Here is a 15,148-nt window from a genome sequence, read left to right as displayed (position 1 = left end):
GTCAAGGCTGTGTCCGAAATCACTCCCTACTCCCTATATAGTGCACTATAGGGAGTAGGGAATGATTTCGGACACAGCCAGTGTTCCCTGTTTCCTTGTCAGTTCCTTCTGTGTATTTGGTCTAGTATGTTCCTTTTGGTCCGGCCTGTTATCCCTGCTGTCGTGTTCCTTTATGTGGGTTTTTGCCTGCCTGTTTTTGGGACTCTTGTTTTTTTGCTTAGGAAGTGACCCGGATGTAAACAAGTGGCCGCCATGATAAAAATTAATTCTCTAAATTTGAAGGAAGGGAGCTGCAGTGCTTCCTTTCAGATCTCCTTTAGCATAGGATGCAACAGATCTTCCTTTACGAAAGGAAAAGAGATTACACCGACCCACAATTCCTTGTGAAGGCAACATTTAAAGTGAATGAATGTGATGATCTTGGGTTTTGTTTGTTTCCCCTGTTGTTTTGTAGTTTCTGTCTCTTGTTGTTGTTGGTTTCCTGTTTTATTTTGTAGTCCTTCTGTCTTGTGTTCTTTACTTCCTGTTGCTTCAGTTAGCATAAAGATGTCAAAAATCAATATCCTTCATATCAATAGACTGAAGATCAAAAGATCTGTAAGCATATATGGAATCACAAAAAGACAATTTTGGAATATCAGACAATTTATTGACAAAAAAAAACAAAGTAGAAAAGCAATAAAATTGAGCAACTTAGTTGTGCAATCATCTACTTCATGCAACACCAGAAGTGATTCTGAGCATCGCTGCTCAGTTTCTACCAAACTAAGAGAGCAGACGTCCGCTGTCCCAAAACACCAGCAGGACATACTTTCAGAAACATCTCATTTCATTTTCACCATCAGTGTGCTGAGAAGCTCCAAACAGCCCAGAAGCCTTTAAGGACCCCCCATCATAAATATAAATATATAAAATATATAAATATATTTCAAAAACACATCAAAAGAGATGAAACAACCAGATCTCATGTGAACAAATAATAATAATTTATTTCCTTTATGGGCGCCTTTCTAAACACTCAAGGTCACCATACAAAGTCAAATAAAAACAATGAGAGCATCAATCAGACATTCATCACAGCGAGCAAACCCTAATAAAACAGTGTACAAGGAGCAACTGAATTAAAGGGAGGAGGCTTGTCTAAATAGATATGTTTTCCAGTGAGATTAGAAAGTGGGGATTGAAGTGGAGTGTTGATGTCATGAGGCAGAGAATAAACAGCACATTTCCACGTGCCGTTATTAAGCATTTCAGGCTTTTCCCACGTCGTTCAGCCACAGTGAAGCGGTCGCATAACTAAGTTAGATTTAAGGAAACTTCACGGTCGGGCTTCAAATCAGTACGTAATCTACGCTGCATACGTACGGAAACAAGTTGACAGGAAATGTGTTGTGAAACTATTTACGTTGCAGTGCAGACGGCGTGGCGTACGAACGACTAACAAGAAGCTAGAAAGGCGTTCTTGTTGCAGCGACGGGACGACGAATTGTTGCATCAATCATTCGCCGTTTGGAGAAAACAGGCTGTTTGACACATCATCATATTCCAGACACACGAAGAAAAACCTCTAAGACGTCGATCATCGTAAAAACAAACTTAAGTTTTCAAGAAATATACAAACTATTTACACAACTGGAAAATGTGTGTGTGTGTCGGGGTCAGCAACACCGATCCAACAAAGGAGAGAAAAACTGTTATCTCTCGTTATCATCAAACTGCCGGATGCTACGAGTGTAGATATGAAAATGTGAATGCACGTTCGTGGATGTGTGTCGACATGTGAATTTACATTTGTGAAAAGCCTGACAGCATTAAAAAGCATTTTATAGTATTGAAGTTCAGCTACACACAAACCTCAAAATTCATTTTGTAAACTAAAACAAAAAGCAAAAATCCAAATCGTACTTGTAAAATATATACCAACCTAATTTTGAAATGTCGTATTCCAATCAATGAGCATCTACGATGACATCACCGACAGCACCGATAATCCTCGGACAAGTCGCTTTTCAAATTACGCATCGTCATTTGATACATTTTTAATTCGCAAATATAGATTATTGCTCCTTTTAAAGCCTTGTTGCGTTTGGCAACTTTAATGTTTTGGCCACGTGAATTTAGGGGACATTCAACCGGTTTTGTCGGTGATCCGGCTCTTTTGTTTATATTAGATTTTTTAGATTGTGTCAAACTTTGTACATAACAGAGTCTGAAGTTATGGACTGAAGTTCACCCTCCTCTTCCTGCAGTCACTCACATCTGTCAAATACACAAGCATTAAAAATGAACAGTGCAAAACGTAATAATATGGCAATAAGGTATCAGGAATGGAAGGTGTGAAACCACTGGGATAGTACAGACGTCACACATTAGTTACCTTTTATCCAACGGTGTGTTGCTGTTTGAACTCTCCGAGTCTGAAGAGACCAAAATACAAAACAATAGTCAAGTAAAGGACAAAATCATATAAAGACGCATTTTGTACGGACAAACAGATGGATATGGACCTGATCGGTTAATCAATGATCCTGTAGTTGAAGTCTCATATGGGGTCTTCTTGTCTAAAAAACAGAACAAAATAAATCAACACAAGGCCGATCCTGGGTGACTGTCATGAGTGTTTTGTACGGACAGACAGATGGATATGGACCTGATTGGTTAATCAATGATCCTGTAGATTTAGTCTCAGATGGGGTCTTGTCTAAAAAACAGAACAAAATAAATCAACACAAGGTCAATCCTGGGTGACTGTCATGACATTCTCTAGTCTATAGTGTTACTACTCACATATACACATTCACAGTATATCTGCAGCATCATACTAGCCTACCTTTTATTTTGTATTCATTTCATTCTTATTATTTTCTACTTTACCTTTTCACCATACAATATATTAATATTGTAGTTGAACAACATCATTTGTAAGCAATAAAGTACACAAATAAGAGAATCCTCCTTCACCGCAACATTTCATTCATTCATCCTTCCATGCAGTTGGAATGAAAATTTAAAATATAGGGAGCGACTGCTTTTCAAGTGATTATTATTTTTAAATGTTATTATTATTTAAAGTTTGAATCGGGAATTCAAACTTTGTAAACAGTGTAAACCACAGTCGGTATGAGGATCTAGTCAAAGTATAACATTTTAAATACAATCTACAACAACCTCTGTTTATTTAGATGAGGTAATCTGGAATTAAAAATAAAAGATGACACTCTCAACTATATCTACATTGTTTAGAAATGAAGTTTAAACTGTTTCCAATGACTTTGCTGCATTGAACCGACACACAGCACCAACTCTTATCTAGTAACAACTTGAATGCTCATCAGCATGAACGCAGACTTTGTTAAGTACGTGACAGACCAGACGCCATGGTGACTACAGCAGCAGCAGCAGAGGGCGATGTTTCTCTGAGCCATGCACCCCATGCTGCTGGTCGCTTCACATTTTGTTTTCAGCAGGAATTAAACCTTGACCAAGTTTAGCACTCAGTGAAAGCCACTTTTGGAAATCAACGCAACAAAAATGTTAAATATAATAAAGCAAGATGTACTAACAAGTATGCGGGCATTTGTCTGAAAGAAAAACTGGGATTAAACAAAATACATGAAAAATAGGAGCAAATGTGATGAAATCTGAATCTGACAATAAAAATATAATGAATGTTGAACTTGAATATGAGTTTGTGTCTTCTAGTCGTGACCTTATAGCGCTTGTTGTTGAAGTTTGCTGGATAAAGTCACCAACTCAAAGCCTGAACTCAAGAAGAGATGAGACAACGTCTCCGTTTGGGTCTTACAGTTCCTCTTTTTGTAAACCACGAATCCAATCACAGCGAGGACGAGAGCAAGAAGTACGACTGCAGCGATGACGATGATGACGGTGGTCATGTCAGTGGGCTTCTCTGTTGAGCACAAAACAAGAGGAAATAGTCACAACCTGAACAGATGAAGCAGGTTCCAGGAGAAGAACCTCCATTTGTCAACCGGACCACAATCCTGTATTCAGTGTGTTTGTTGGTCCTTTTGAAAACGTGATCCTGACTGATCTCCTGACAGATACATACATTCATCCAGTTATTAAATCATTCTACTCATCCTCTAAAACTGACCAGTAGTTCATTCAATACGGCGCCTACGACCTCTGAACTGTGGTTTGATTATTATGTTTCTAAAAATGTTTCTCATCACTTCTGGTCTCAGTCTCACCTTTGTTGCTCCTGATGACGTCCAGTGTGTTGACGATGTCCTCCTTCACACCAGAGAGCTTAAACACACACTCGTACCTGCTCTGGTCTTCAGCTGCCACTGAGAGTTTCAGGTCGGCACTCATCTGGAAGGTTCCATCGTGGTTGGGGAGGATCTCTCCGAGGTCCACGTCCTCATGGAGATCCTCTCCATCTCTCCTCCAGAACAGTGCGGCTCTTTGAGGGTAGAAACCTGTAGCGTGGCAGCTGATTGGAGAGGAGGGAGTCTTCTGGACGAAGGACACTGAGGGAAGGTCTGAGGAGAGAGAGACGGGTTAGAGGTTCTTTATCCTTATTATTATGATCTGCTGTGTATTAATGATCATGTCTGATGGATCTGAAATGCCTTAGTGACACATACACCATTTATGTTAGTTCGAAATCGTGTTTACTAGAAATATATGCAGATGTGACTTGTCAGTAAAGTTTCAGTCATGTTCTCTGTGTCGATCTCTGTTGTGATGACTTGGAGACGGCGCTCCCTGAAAACAACATCAAGCCATACGTGTGTTGTATTACGACGTGATGTACAACAGGTAACCGTGCCGAGGCACAGTACGGATCAGATGGCCCTGGTGTGAGGGCGCCCAGATGAGGAAGGTAGGACAGAGGGTGAGACGAAGACAGAGACAGGAACTGAGACAGACAGGAAGAGGGCAGTGACAGGGATTCTACCTTTTCTCAGCAGAGAGCTCCTCCCGTACTTCAAATACGTCTTCAGTAACTCAGGACAACGATAGGTGATGTAGTGTTTATCCCGTTCTAGCCAAGCTTTATTAATATCCCACTTGTGATTGGTGATGACAGCCTGTTGTTTTGGAACGATCCATCTCTTTGTCTTCGAATCAAACGCAATGAAGTCTTCTCCATCATAACCATATTGAAAGAAACCATTTCCCTCATTGGTCTCATCATCCCATTCACAGCCAATTATCTTCTGGAGAATGTGGACACCTGAGAGAGAGAGAGAGAGAGAGAGAGAGAGAGAGAATTAAACCAGAGTGAGATCATCAGTTAATATCACATCATTTCCATGGAGACACACTGATCGACAGACAACAGAGGAGCTACACCTGCTGCTGTTATTGGCTCCATGAAAGCCAACCATCACCTGGACAGTGTGGACGTCTCAGGGGGAGATGGTCTGAGTACGGTTCGCTTCAAGTCCGTGTTGCAGTTCGCTTTGCCTGGTCATTGTGAACACAAAGTGTTCCAGCTTCGCTTTGCCATCGTATTTTACCCCTCTAGACCAGAGGTCTTCAACATTTTCAGGCCAAGTAGCCCCAAGACTTATAGTGACCCGGTAGAGGGCCCACATAATATTAAACAAACTGGAAGATTTGTATGTGCTCAATATAGGTTGTATTCATGTTAAGGTGTATTTGTTGACATATCTTTGGGGATTTATTTGGGATCAAATAATTTTGGGGACCCTCTGCAGTCATACTGTGGACCTCCTAGGGGTCCCGGACCCCCTGTTCAAGATCTCTGCTCTAGACTTTCTGTTTGGGACACAGTCATATCAGCCACCGATTCATTCAGTAAAAATATGAAATCTGAATAGGCTTCAACTCTTTCTAGTTGCTGATCCATCTTGTAAACAGCAAATACAAATTCAAATCATCAGGAGACACCGGTTACCTAATTGGCTAAATAACAGAGCTAACAGCTAATCACGTTCAAGGAGATTGCATAGCGTTACATTATGATCATCATTATTCAGTAACAAATAGCATTGGGCCATATTAAACATTATCATGATGTGTTCTAATGTAATCTTGTAAAATAGATATTTTATAGAGAATTAAAGAATTAAAAAGCTCAGAATTCTTTGTGTGTGGAAGTGACACTAAACATCACGTCAATGAAGGAGAAAGCGTTAACTTTAATGAACTACAGTGTGAGCAGGACTGAGGCCCCATCAGAGCTGAGGTGGACCAGAATCAGAACTGAGGTTGAATCTTCAAATCTTTTGTCTGAACAACACTGAACAGGAGTTAATACAAAATTATATAAAACACAGAAATGCAGAAAATTATCTAATTAGAGAAACTGGAACTAGAACGTGTTTTCTGATTTATTAAATAAAAGACTGATAATCAATGTTCTGCTGATTAACTAGTGGATGTGTGTGTGTGTGTTTGTGTGTGTGTGTGTGTGTGTGTGTGTGTGTGTGTGTGTGTGTGTGTGTGTGTGTGTGTGTGTATATGTGTGTTTATTAAAATACAGGATCAAAGTATAAACCAAATGTTGTCAGAATGAAGTGAAATATAAACAAACCTCCACTTTGGTTGAAGTGCTGCTTTGTAACTTCAATTTTGTTTTTGTCGACCTGCTGAACAACCTCACAGCTCTCAGTGTAACTCTGCCAGTACTGAGAATCATCTTCTGTGATTCTGTTCATCCAGTCCTGTTTGGGTTCCAATCTCCTGGTGTTGCTGTCATAGTGAACCATCTCAACGTCATCAACCAACCCAACAGCCACAAACTCTGGGAAGTTTGGGACTCCAGAGGACGCCGTGAAGAAATACTTCAGAGAGTGAATCTCTGCAACACAAGATGAACGTCATGATCTCAGTTTTTATCTTCAACAAATCACTGAACAATGTTTCCTGCACACACAATCCAACAGAACTACTTCTCTCTCTCTTCTATCGCTGTTTGTTATTTTTCATATTCAAGTAATAGGTTTTATTTTGTTTGATGTTGTCGTCAGAGTGTTTGTGGATTTCAGATGTTTGAGTATAAAAGTTATTTTTTTAAATACAGAAAGAACCAAGAAACCAAATCTGACCGTTTGTCCCTCACTTTCATAAATCTTGATTTCTGTAAACTGAAGTTAAATCTCAACATCGTTGTTAAACAACATGTTGTGTGAAACCAAATCCTCTCAGCTTTATATTATTTTATTTTATTTATTGGGTTCTATTGTTCAGTCTCACAATGCTATTGGATCGTACATTTGTTTGTAAGTCCCGCTTTATGGCCATGAACTCACACAACCTCTCAAGGTTTCCTTCTAACATCTCTCCGTTTCATTGGACTGGATTCATCAGATTCAACAAAAAGTAAAATGTCTTTTAGTGTAGTAAGCAATCAACCTTGCAAATGAACCCTTAGCTGTTCTGAATTGTTGTTCAGACGACGTGAGCACAAATACAGGAATTCTGCTCCCATCTAAGCCCAATTTTGCAAAATAATTTTTTTGTATTATTATTCTCTAAATTCATACATAAACTTTTTTTTAAACTCTTAAATTTCTGCATCAAAGGCCTCCTACAACAACATCTGAAAGGTAAAAAAAAAAATTTTTTAGGTTTGCTAGGTCTGCTGCTCTATCCGGGCTGAAGTGAGGCTGAGACCAGGAGGAGCGCTGACTTCACCCTCCGTCTGAGCCAATGGGGATTTTAGCTGAGCACCGAGTCACTAATAGCCGGGTAAAGCCACTGAGGTTAATAACGAAAGTTAAAGTGGAGCGATGTTATTTCAGCCTGCGTGAGAGGACGCTGGAGACCCTTTATTCTGGTTTCTCAACGCTGTCCGCACCTGAAAGGAGCATTTAACCTCCTGCTCCTGTCATCTGCAGGCTAATGCAATGTAATGTCAGAGTAATTTGCCATCTTCCGAAAAAGGCTCAAGACTCACCTGTTCAGACTTCACCTCGACTCTAGCATGACCGCCCCCCCCCCAAAAAAAACTTACCTATAGCACTCTGATCGTAGCACTGTTGCTCTTAAGGTACTACTTTACTCAGATGAGGACCTAACACTTGTTCTATTTTTAGCTCTTACTTTATCGGCAATGATATGTTGTGGTTTCTTTGTTTCCTTCTTTTGACAAATGTACTTATTGTAAGTCGCTTTGGACAAAAGCGTCTGCTAAATGACCTAAATGTAAATGTAAATGTAAATGTGCAGAAATGTTTGAATGAAGCTCACATACTCTGCAGTAGTGTCTTAGTCTGCTTGTGTTCAGTCAGGCTGTCGACAACAAACAAGAGCTCCAAGTGTGTTTTCATTGATGTTTGTCTTTAGCAAAATGGCGCCTGGTGTCAGTAGAAACATCGAGAAACGGAGAGTTCCTTCGTGGTGCTGAGAAAGTGTCTGTGTGATTTAGTCTACCGGTGATACGGGCACTTGCGCAGTCAATTAATCAGTCTCGCGTAGTCGGCCACTCGCGAATTTTTTTGCTAGTGTGGAGAAAAATGTAAATACATGAGCTAATCACACATGTTTTAAATTACTACACACACATACACACACACAGGCACAGGCGAGAGAGCAGCAAGGGCAGGGGTCAAACAACATACCAAGGATACATTCCTTAGCGGAAGCCGCACAGGGGAGGAGTATATGATATATGTGCATCTCGACAACATACACACACATACATAGATGACAGCACCCAGAGGGATGGATCGTATGAGCCAGTGTGGGTGGAGATACCCAGCGCTCCAACCAGGCCGCGGCATGCTAAAATTACGCTCCGCCTGCATCTATAGAATGAGCCAATCAGACTCATGCGGAGTCTCAATGAAATAAGCTGCGCATTCTGTTGTAAGCGCCTTTTGAGTGAATTCAACCCTATGTTGAGTTGACTACTAGGTCCGTGCACGTATAACTGCCGGAATATGTTTTCCTGATATTTGTGCTAATAAAGCGCTGTTATTGATATAACCCATAGACTCTCCTCGTATATTCAAGCTTACTGTTTTTTTCACAACAAATCTGGTAGCAGAGGATGGTTGGGAGAAAAGCTTGAGGAGGAAAGAATTTTAACGACTACCTCCTGTCTTGCAGAAGGAGGGGGGTCTCCTGAAAGAAAGTGGAGGCCAGAAGGATTCATCCATTCTCGGGAACGTTGATCACTGAGCGCTCAACCGAAAAGGTAAGCAGAAACCTATTTAATTGAATTCTGTATATTGAAAAATATAAATTAGGTGATCAACAACTACCGAGTGTGAGTATGAATACTTTAGACAAAATTTAACTAAAGGATAAAATGTTAAAAGAACAGAAGGAAAGCATATTCTGCAAAAGTGATAAAAATAAACCTGCCATAGTGTGTACACATGTGTGACTGAACCTAACAGAAAACACGAGATGAAGGACGAATAGAAGGGCTTTTATGTGTACAGTATCGTGAAGAGCGGACCCACCACACCCCGTGAAGCATGAGAATTCTTGCACATAATTAAGTCACTCTATTAACGAACATAGCGTGTTTTGGGTTAACCAACAGACTGCATAAATAGTACTTTGTAATTCGGAAATCGATACAACTCCCCCGGGACCGCGCTGTCGAGCAGAGAAGCGTAGGCAGTGGTTGTAATACAATAGAAATTTATAGTACTTTGTAATTTGGAAACCGATACAACTCCCCCGGGACCGCGCTGTCGAGTAGAGAAGCGTAGGCAGTGGTTGTAATACAATCAAATTTAGACATGGCATGGAGTTTTATGACATAGACATAGAAGAGTTCAGAGAGATAGATAACAAAGAAGAAGAGGAAGCAGCCGACACCCTGTTGCACGCTCTAGGAAGTGACACTCTCCACTCAGCAGCAACAGCAGAGACACACACACCAACGATAACGGTAGTGAGTAGACAGATACTAGAACTAGAAAAACTTATTAAGACGAGTCTGTTAAATAAACCTAGTGGGATTCGGGCTGGTCTGGGTAACGTTAGGAGCGATTCTTTTGATTATATTGAGGGATTGAACGAGGGGGAAATGGAAGACTTCGTAGAGACCTTGAAGGCTAGAGTTATGACTGAGGATAGAAGTAAAAAGGGAGATGGGAAGATAGTTAAATCAGTAGCGAAAAGGTGGGAGATAAAGGGATGGATCACCAAGGACGGGCTGCCATCAAGAGAAGCTATGAATATAATGGTGAATGATGTCAAAAAAAGATTAGAGAGAGCTCGACAGAACATGGAGGCTGAAAAGGACAAGCGATCATTTTTCAAACCACTCAAAAAGATGTTTGAAGAACAAGAAGAAGAGACAAGAGTAACAAATCTAATGCTAAAAGACCTGTTTCAGCAGAGAAGAATGGAGAGGGGAGACAAACATGAAGAGACACAGGGAGGGGGAGGGGGCATATATCCAGTCCTGCCAGAGAAGTTAACAACTGGGCCTCCAGAAACGACACCTCCCCCAACAGCCCCACCTCCCTACACCCACCAAAGATTAATGCCTGCACAGACCACAGACACAGCAGTACAAGCACCAGTACTAACATTGGCCGGCGTGGAAGTCCTCGTACAAGACCAAGACAGAGAGGAAATGAAGAGAGAAGTGGAAAGACTGCAACAGCGAATAACGGCACTGGAGCCCCCTGGAGGATCAAGGAGTCAAGGCGGCTCAGAAAAGACCTGGTCAGAAAGTGAACCAGAAGGACCCCTCACAAAAAATCCCTCGAAGCCACCTAGTGGTGGAAACTATACCGACCCAAGGAAGGAGGGGTCAACCAGAGTAAAGTCACCTGCCAGCAGTATTGGCGGCCAGAAAAAGGAAGAGGAACAGGGAGCGGCTGGAGGATACAACCCTAAATCAGCGGCATGTGGATACGATCGGGACTTCATGAGAGATAACGAGGACCACTTTGGCCTCCCCACAGGAGGGGTAGACATATCTCAATTGACTGATCTAAGCAACATGGCCGCTCCAAGTCCAAAAACCCCGCCAAGGAGCCCAAGCCCCACCAGAGGAAGATATGTGGTGCTTCACGGGCCCCCATACCACGGATGTCTCCCTCCCAGAACACATACCACTGCCAAGACAACATGGACTCCCATGTACGGACCACCCAGGAGCCGCAGTGGTTTTGAATGCGGTGAACTCACGATTTTGGACTATAACCCCCCATGACGTAGGAGCCCTGGAAACACAACCAGTAATTGTCACCCTGAAAGACCCAGATGCACATCCTATTTATCGACGGCAGTATCCTCTAACCCAAGATCAAATGAAGGGAATTGCCCCCACGATACAGGGCCTTCTGGACGTCGGGGTAATATACGAGTGCCACTCCCCATGGAATACTCCCATATTACCGGTACAGAAAGCAGGGGGAAAGGGCTGGAGAATGGTACAAGACTTCCGCCCTATAAATGATGTAACGACTCCAGATGTTCATCCAGTACCAGACCCACACGTAGCACTCACGAGTTTAAGCCCAGCATTTCGATACTTCACTGTCATAGATTTGGCAAACGCTTTCTTCAGTGTTCCACTGGCACAAACATCACAAGCCATGTTTGCTTTCACGTTTGGGGGCAAACAGTACACCTACAATCGGTTGCCACAGGGGTTCAGGGACTCGCCAGGTCTCTTTAATCAGGTACTAAAAGCACACCTACTAGAACTCCAATGGCCACCAGGGGTTGTGCTCATCCAATATGTAGATGATCTTCTCTTGGCAGCAGAAACATCTACCCTCTGCCTGGAGGCCACTGCCCTACTGTTCTCAGTTCTGCACAAAAAGGGCTACAAAGTCAAGAGAGAAAAGGTGCAGCTATGCAGAGAAGAAGTCCTATTCCTAGGCCGACAAATCTCGGCATCAGGATTGGGAGTATCTACGGCCCACAGGGAATCAATCCTACACCATCCAAAGCCCACCACGGTGGCAGACATGCTGTCATTTCTGGGACTAACGGGCTACAGCCGATCCCACATACCTGATTACTCCAATCGGACACAACCTTTGCGGACAATGATCAACGAGGTAGGGGCTCGAAACCTCACAGAACGACTACCCTGGACTTCTGAAGCTGAACAAGCATTCACTGACATGAAACAAGTACTCTCCCAAGCTGCTGCACTCACCTCACCGGACTACACAGAAGTGTTCCATTTGGATGTTTCTGAACAAAATGCATTTTTAAATGCTGTTTTGTATCAGAAAAAAGGGGGAGAGAGGAATGTGTTGATATACTACTCTTCAAAACTCGACGCAGTGGAAACCGGACAGATGCGCCAGATATGTTGCAGCGGTAGCAAAAGCTCTCCAAAAAACAGCACATGTAGTGATGTGTCACCCATTACAGGTCCACACTGAACATGGAGTTGCAGCGTTTTTGGCAAGTAAGGAGTTTACTTTCAGCATGGCCAGAAAAACCAAGATTCAAAGAGAATGCACCAGGCCACATATAACCTTTGTCGCAGCCGAAAGGAACATGGCTGGAAACTTTGGGAAAGGAACCCCACATTCATGTGAAGAACTTGCGGTCAAGGAAAGTAAGCTCAGACAAGACCTGAAAAATGACATAGATCCCAAAGCAGAACTCTGGCTCTACACTGACGGATGCTGCTATCGAGGAGAAAACGGACTGAACCAGGCATCATATGCAGTGGTTCAGCAACACCCCAATGGAAGACATGAGACGCTCAAAGCAGAAGTAATACCACAACCCGCTTCAGCGCAAATGGCAGAAGTCAAGGCGCTCACCGAAGCCTTGAAACTGGCCAAAGGAAAGACGGTGAACATCTTTACAGATTCTGCTTACGCACATGGGGCGGCACAAGTAGATGCACCCATGTGGCAACGGAGGGGATTCGTAACATCCATCAACGCCCCAATCAAACACCAAAGAGAAATACAAGAGCTGGTGGAAGCAATCACCCTACCAAGAGGAGTATCCATAATGAAGTGCAAAGGTCATGAGAAAACAGGCACCAGGATCAGTCAAGGAAACGAGGCTGCAGATCAGGCGGCCAAAAAGGCAGGAGGATATCAGCCAAAGCAAATGATACTTAAGCTGATGCCCCCCCAACCTAAGCTCACCGAAGAAGACCTAAAAAAGATACAAGAACAAGCAGGCCCGTACGAATGGTCGACATGGACACAAAAGGGGGCCACAAAGAAAGAAGGTCTCTGGAGATCACATGATGGAAGGATAGTGGCACCAGCAAAACTAGTAGCGACCCTACTAAAAGAAGCCCATGGACCAACCCATGAAGGACAAAGACAGACACTGTTGAACATTTCAGCACTCTGGTGGCACCCACACCTAGACAGCATGGCAAAACTATACTGCGAAGAATGCGTCGTCTGTGGAAACCACAACCCAAGAAAACCATTCAAAACGCCCATGGGATCCTACCCCGTACCTCTCGCACCATTCCAAGATATTAGTATAGATTATACAGATATGGGACAGGAGAACGTAGTACAGGGAAAGAGGTACATGTTGGTAATGGTAGACAGATTTTCAAGATGGGTAGAAGCAATCCCCACAAATAGAGAAGACGGGAAGACAGTAATAAAGTGGTTGCAAACAGAGCTAATACCCAGATACGGGGTACCGAAACGTATCAGATCAGACAACGGGACACATTTTAACAATCAGATGCTGAGTGAAGTGGAGGCATTCCTGGGGATTGCACACAGTTTTGGTTCGGTCTACCATCCACAGTCCCAGGGACTGGTGGAACGCGCGAATCAAACGTTGAAGGCTAAAATAGCCAAGGTATGTGCGGGCAGTAAGATGACATGGTTGGAGGCCCTCCCTTTGGCTCTCATGGCCATGAGAACCTCAAAAGGGGGAGGCACGCACCTGTCGCCCCATGAGTTGTTGACGGGAAGGCCAATGCCTGGCCCGCCACGTGATGGAGGACATATACCTCCTTTAGATGTGTGTCAGATAGAGAAATCCGACTACATGAGAGAACTAATATCTCTTGTCTCAGCCCTCTCATTACAGGTGCAGAAGGCACAGGAGAAGGATCCCGAAGAGCAGGGGACGATAGTCAAAGTAGGAGACTGGGTCAGGGTCAAGGTTCACAAAAGAAAGTGGACAGACCCCAGGTGGACTGGTCCGTACGAAGTGAAGGAGGTTACTTCACACTCGGTCCAGGTCAAGGGAAAAGCAGGAGCTCCCTGGCACCACCTGACACATTGTGCCCCAGCATCACCACCTACTCGCTCACTCCAGGAAGTGAGAACAGATTTGGCCCAAAATGACGACTCCGAGGAGTTTTAGGAGACTCTCCGGAGATCCGTCTGTTGCACCGGAGGAAAGACGGAGGTGGAGATATGCAGACTATCTCCCAAGGGGGAAAACGATGTGCACCGTGATCATGGGTGTAACCGGGGTGGCGGTAATACTCCTTCTACTAGGACTTGAACTAATAAACAAAGAGCGAGACAATTCCACCAACATTTACCTAACCCGTCCCAAAAGGGAACAAACGAAAACTTTCCAGATCCCCGAAGTCGCGTGCGGTGCTAAAATAGTTTTAAATTATACTGCCGGGGATACCACAATGTTCACATTCGACCTGTGCTCCGTGATAGACTGCGGGGAATCCCAAGCAAGTTGGCGGGGCTACGATGTCTATCTGTGTCATAGTCCACGAATAGTGGAGAGCTGCGAGGCCACTGGGAATGCTTTCCAACATGGGTTTGGGCTCTCGGTGCATTCACAGCCATTTTGTCCCGAGTGGTATCTAGTAACAAAGTTCACTGGGACTTGGTCCGGTTTTACCCGATTCCCACACAGCGAGTTTTGGGACCACATTTCGTTCCAAAGAGATTTCAGTCCAACCGGCAATCCGCTCACTCTCTCTATCAATAACATTAAGGCAAGCTCCACGGGAAAAAATCGCATATGGATCGCATTAGGAGTAGACGTCACCGGAAAAGACCAGATACGAGGAATACAAGTAAACATATACCCGCCCAAATACGCCCCCACTAGTAAAGGTAGTGCAACGAATACGACCACAGCTAATTCCACTGCCCTAAAGCCGCCCACTACCAGTCCGATAGTGATGACCCAGGATTACACAGAATTAACTCCTTTAGACGTCGTAAAAATGGCTACAGGCTTCGGAGAAAGTAACATTTGGTTGAGGTGAATTACGGATAATGCTAAGCGCCAGAACATGACG

General features: G+C 43.4%; 1 protein-coding gene across 1 annotated transcript in view; it reads right to left on the bottom strand.

Moving 5' to 3' along the window:
• Window positions 1-3,710: 3,710 nt before the first annotated feature.
• LOC311027444 (major histocompatibility complex class I-related gene protein-like) overlaps window positions 3,711-15,148 on the bottom strand; it is a gene marked incomplete at its 3' end in the record, with an annotated part of 48,343 nt that continues 36,905 nt past the window's right edge. The window contains exons 2-5 of the mRNA XM_084031470.1: window positions 6,533-6,799; window positions 4,928-5,206; window positions 4,215-4,508; window positions 3,711-3,910 (exon numbers count right to left, since the gene is read on the bottom strand). Coding sequence (XP_083887596.1) covers window positions 3,711-3,910; window positions 4,215-4,508; window positions 4,928-5,206; window positions 6,533-6,799 — 1,040 coding nt within the window. The remainder of the gene's footprint in view (window positions 3,911-4,214; window positions 4,509-4,927; window positions 5,207-6,532; window positions 6,800-15,148) is intronic.

The sequence above is a fragment of the Eutrigla gurnardus genome (genome assembly GCF_963514095.1).
Source record: "Eutrigla gurnardus genome assembly, chromosome: 17".
Taxonomy (NCBI): domain Eukaryota; kingdom Metazoa; phylum Chordata; class Actinopteri; order Perciformes; family Triglidae; genus Eutrigla; species Eutrigla gurnardus.
The sequence above is the reverse complement of the archived record's forward strand: the minus strand, read 5'-3'. Positions and strand labels throughout refer to the sequence as shown.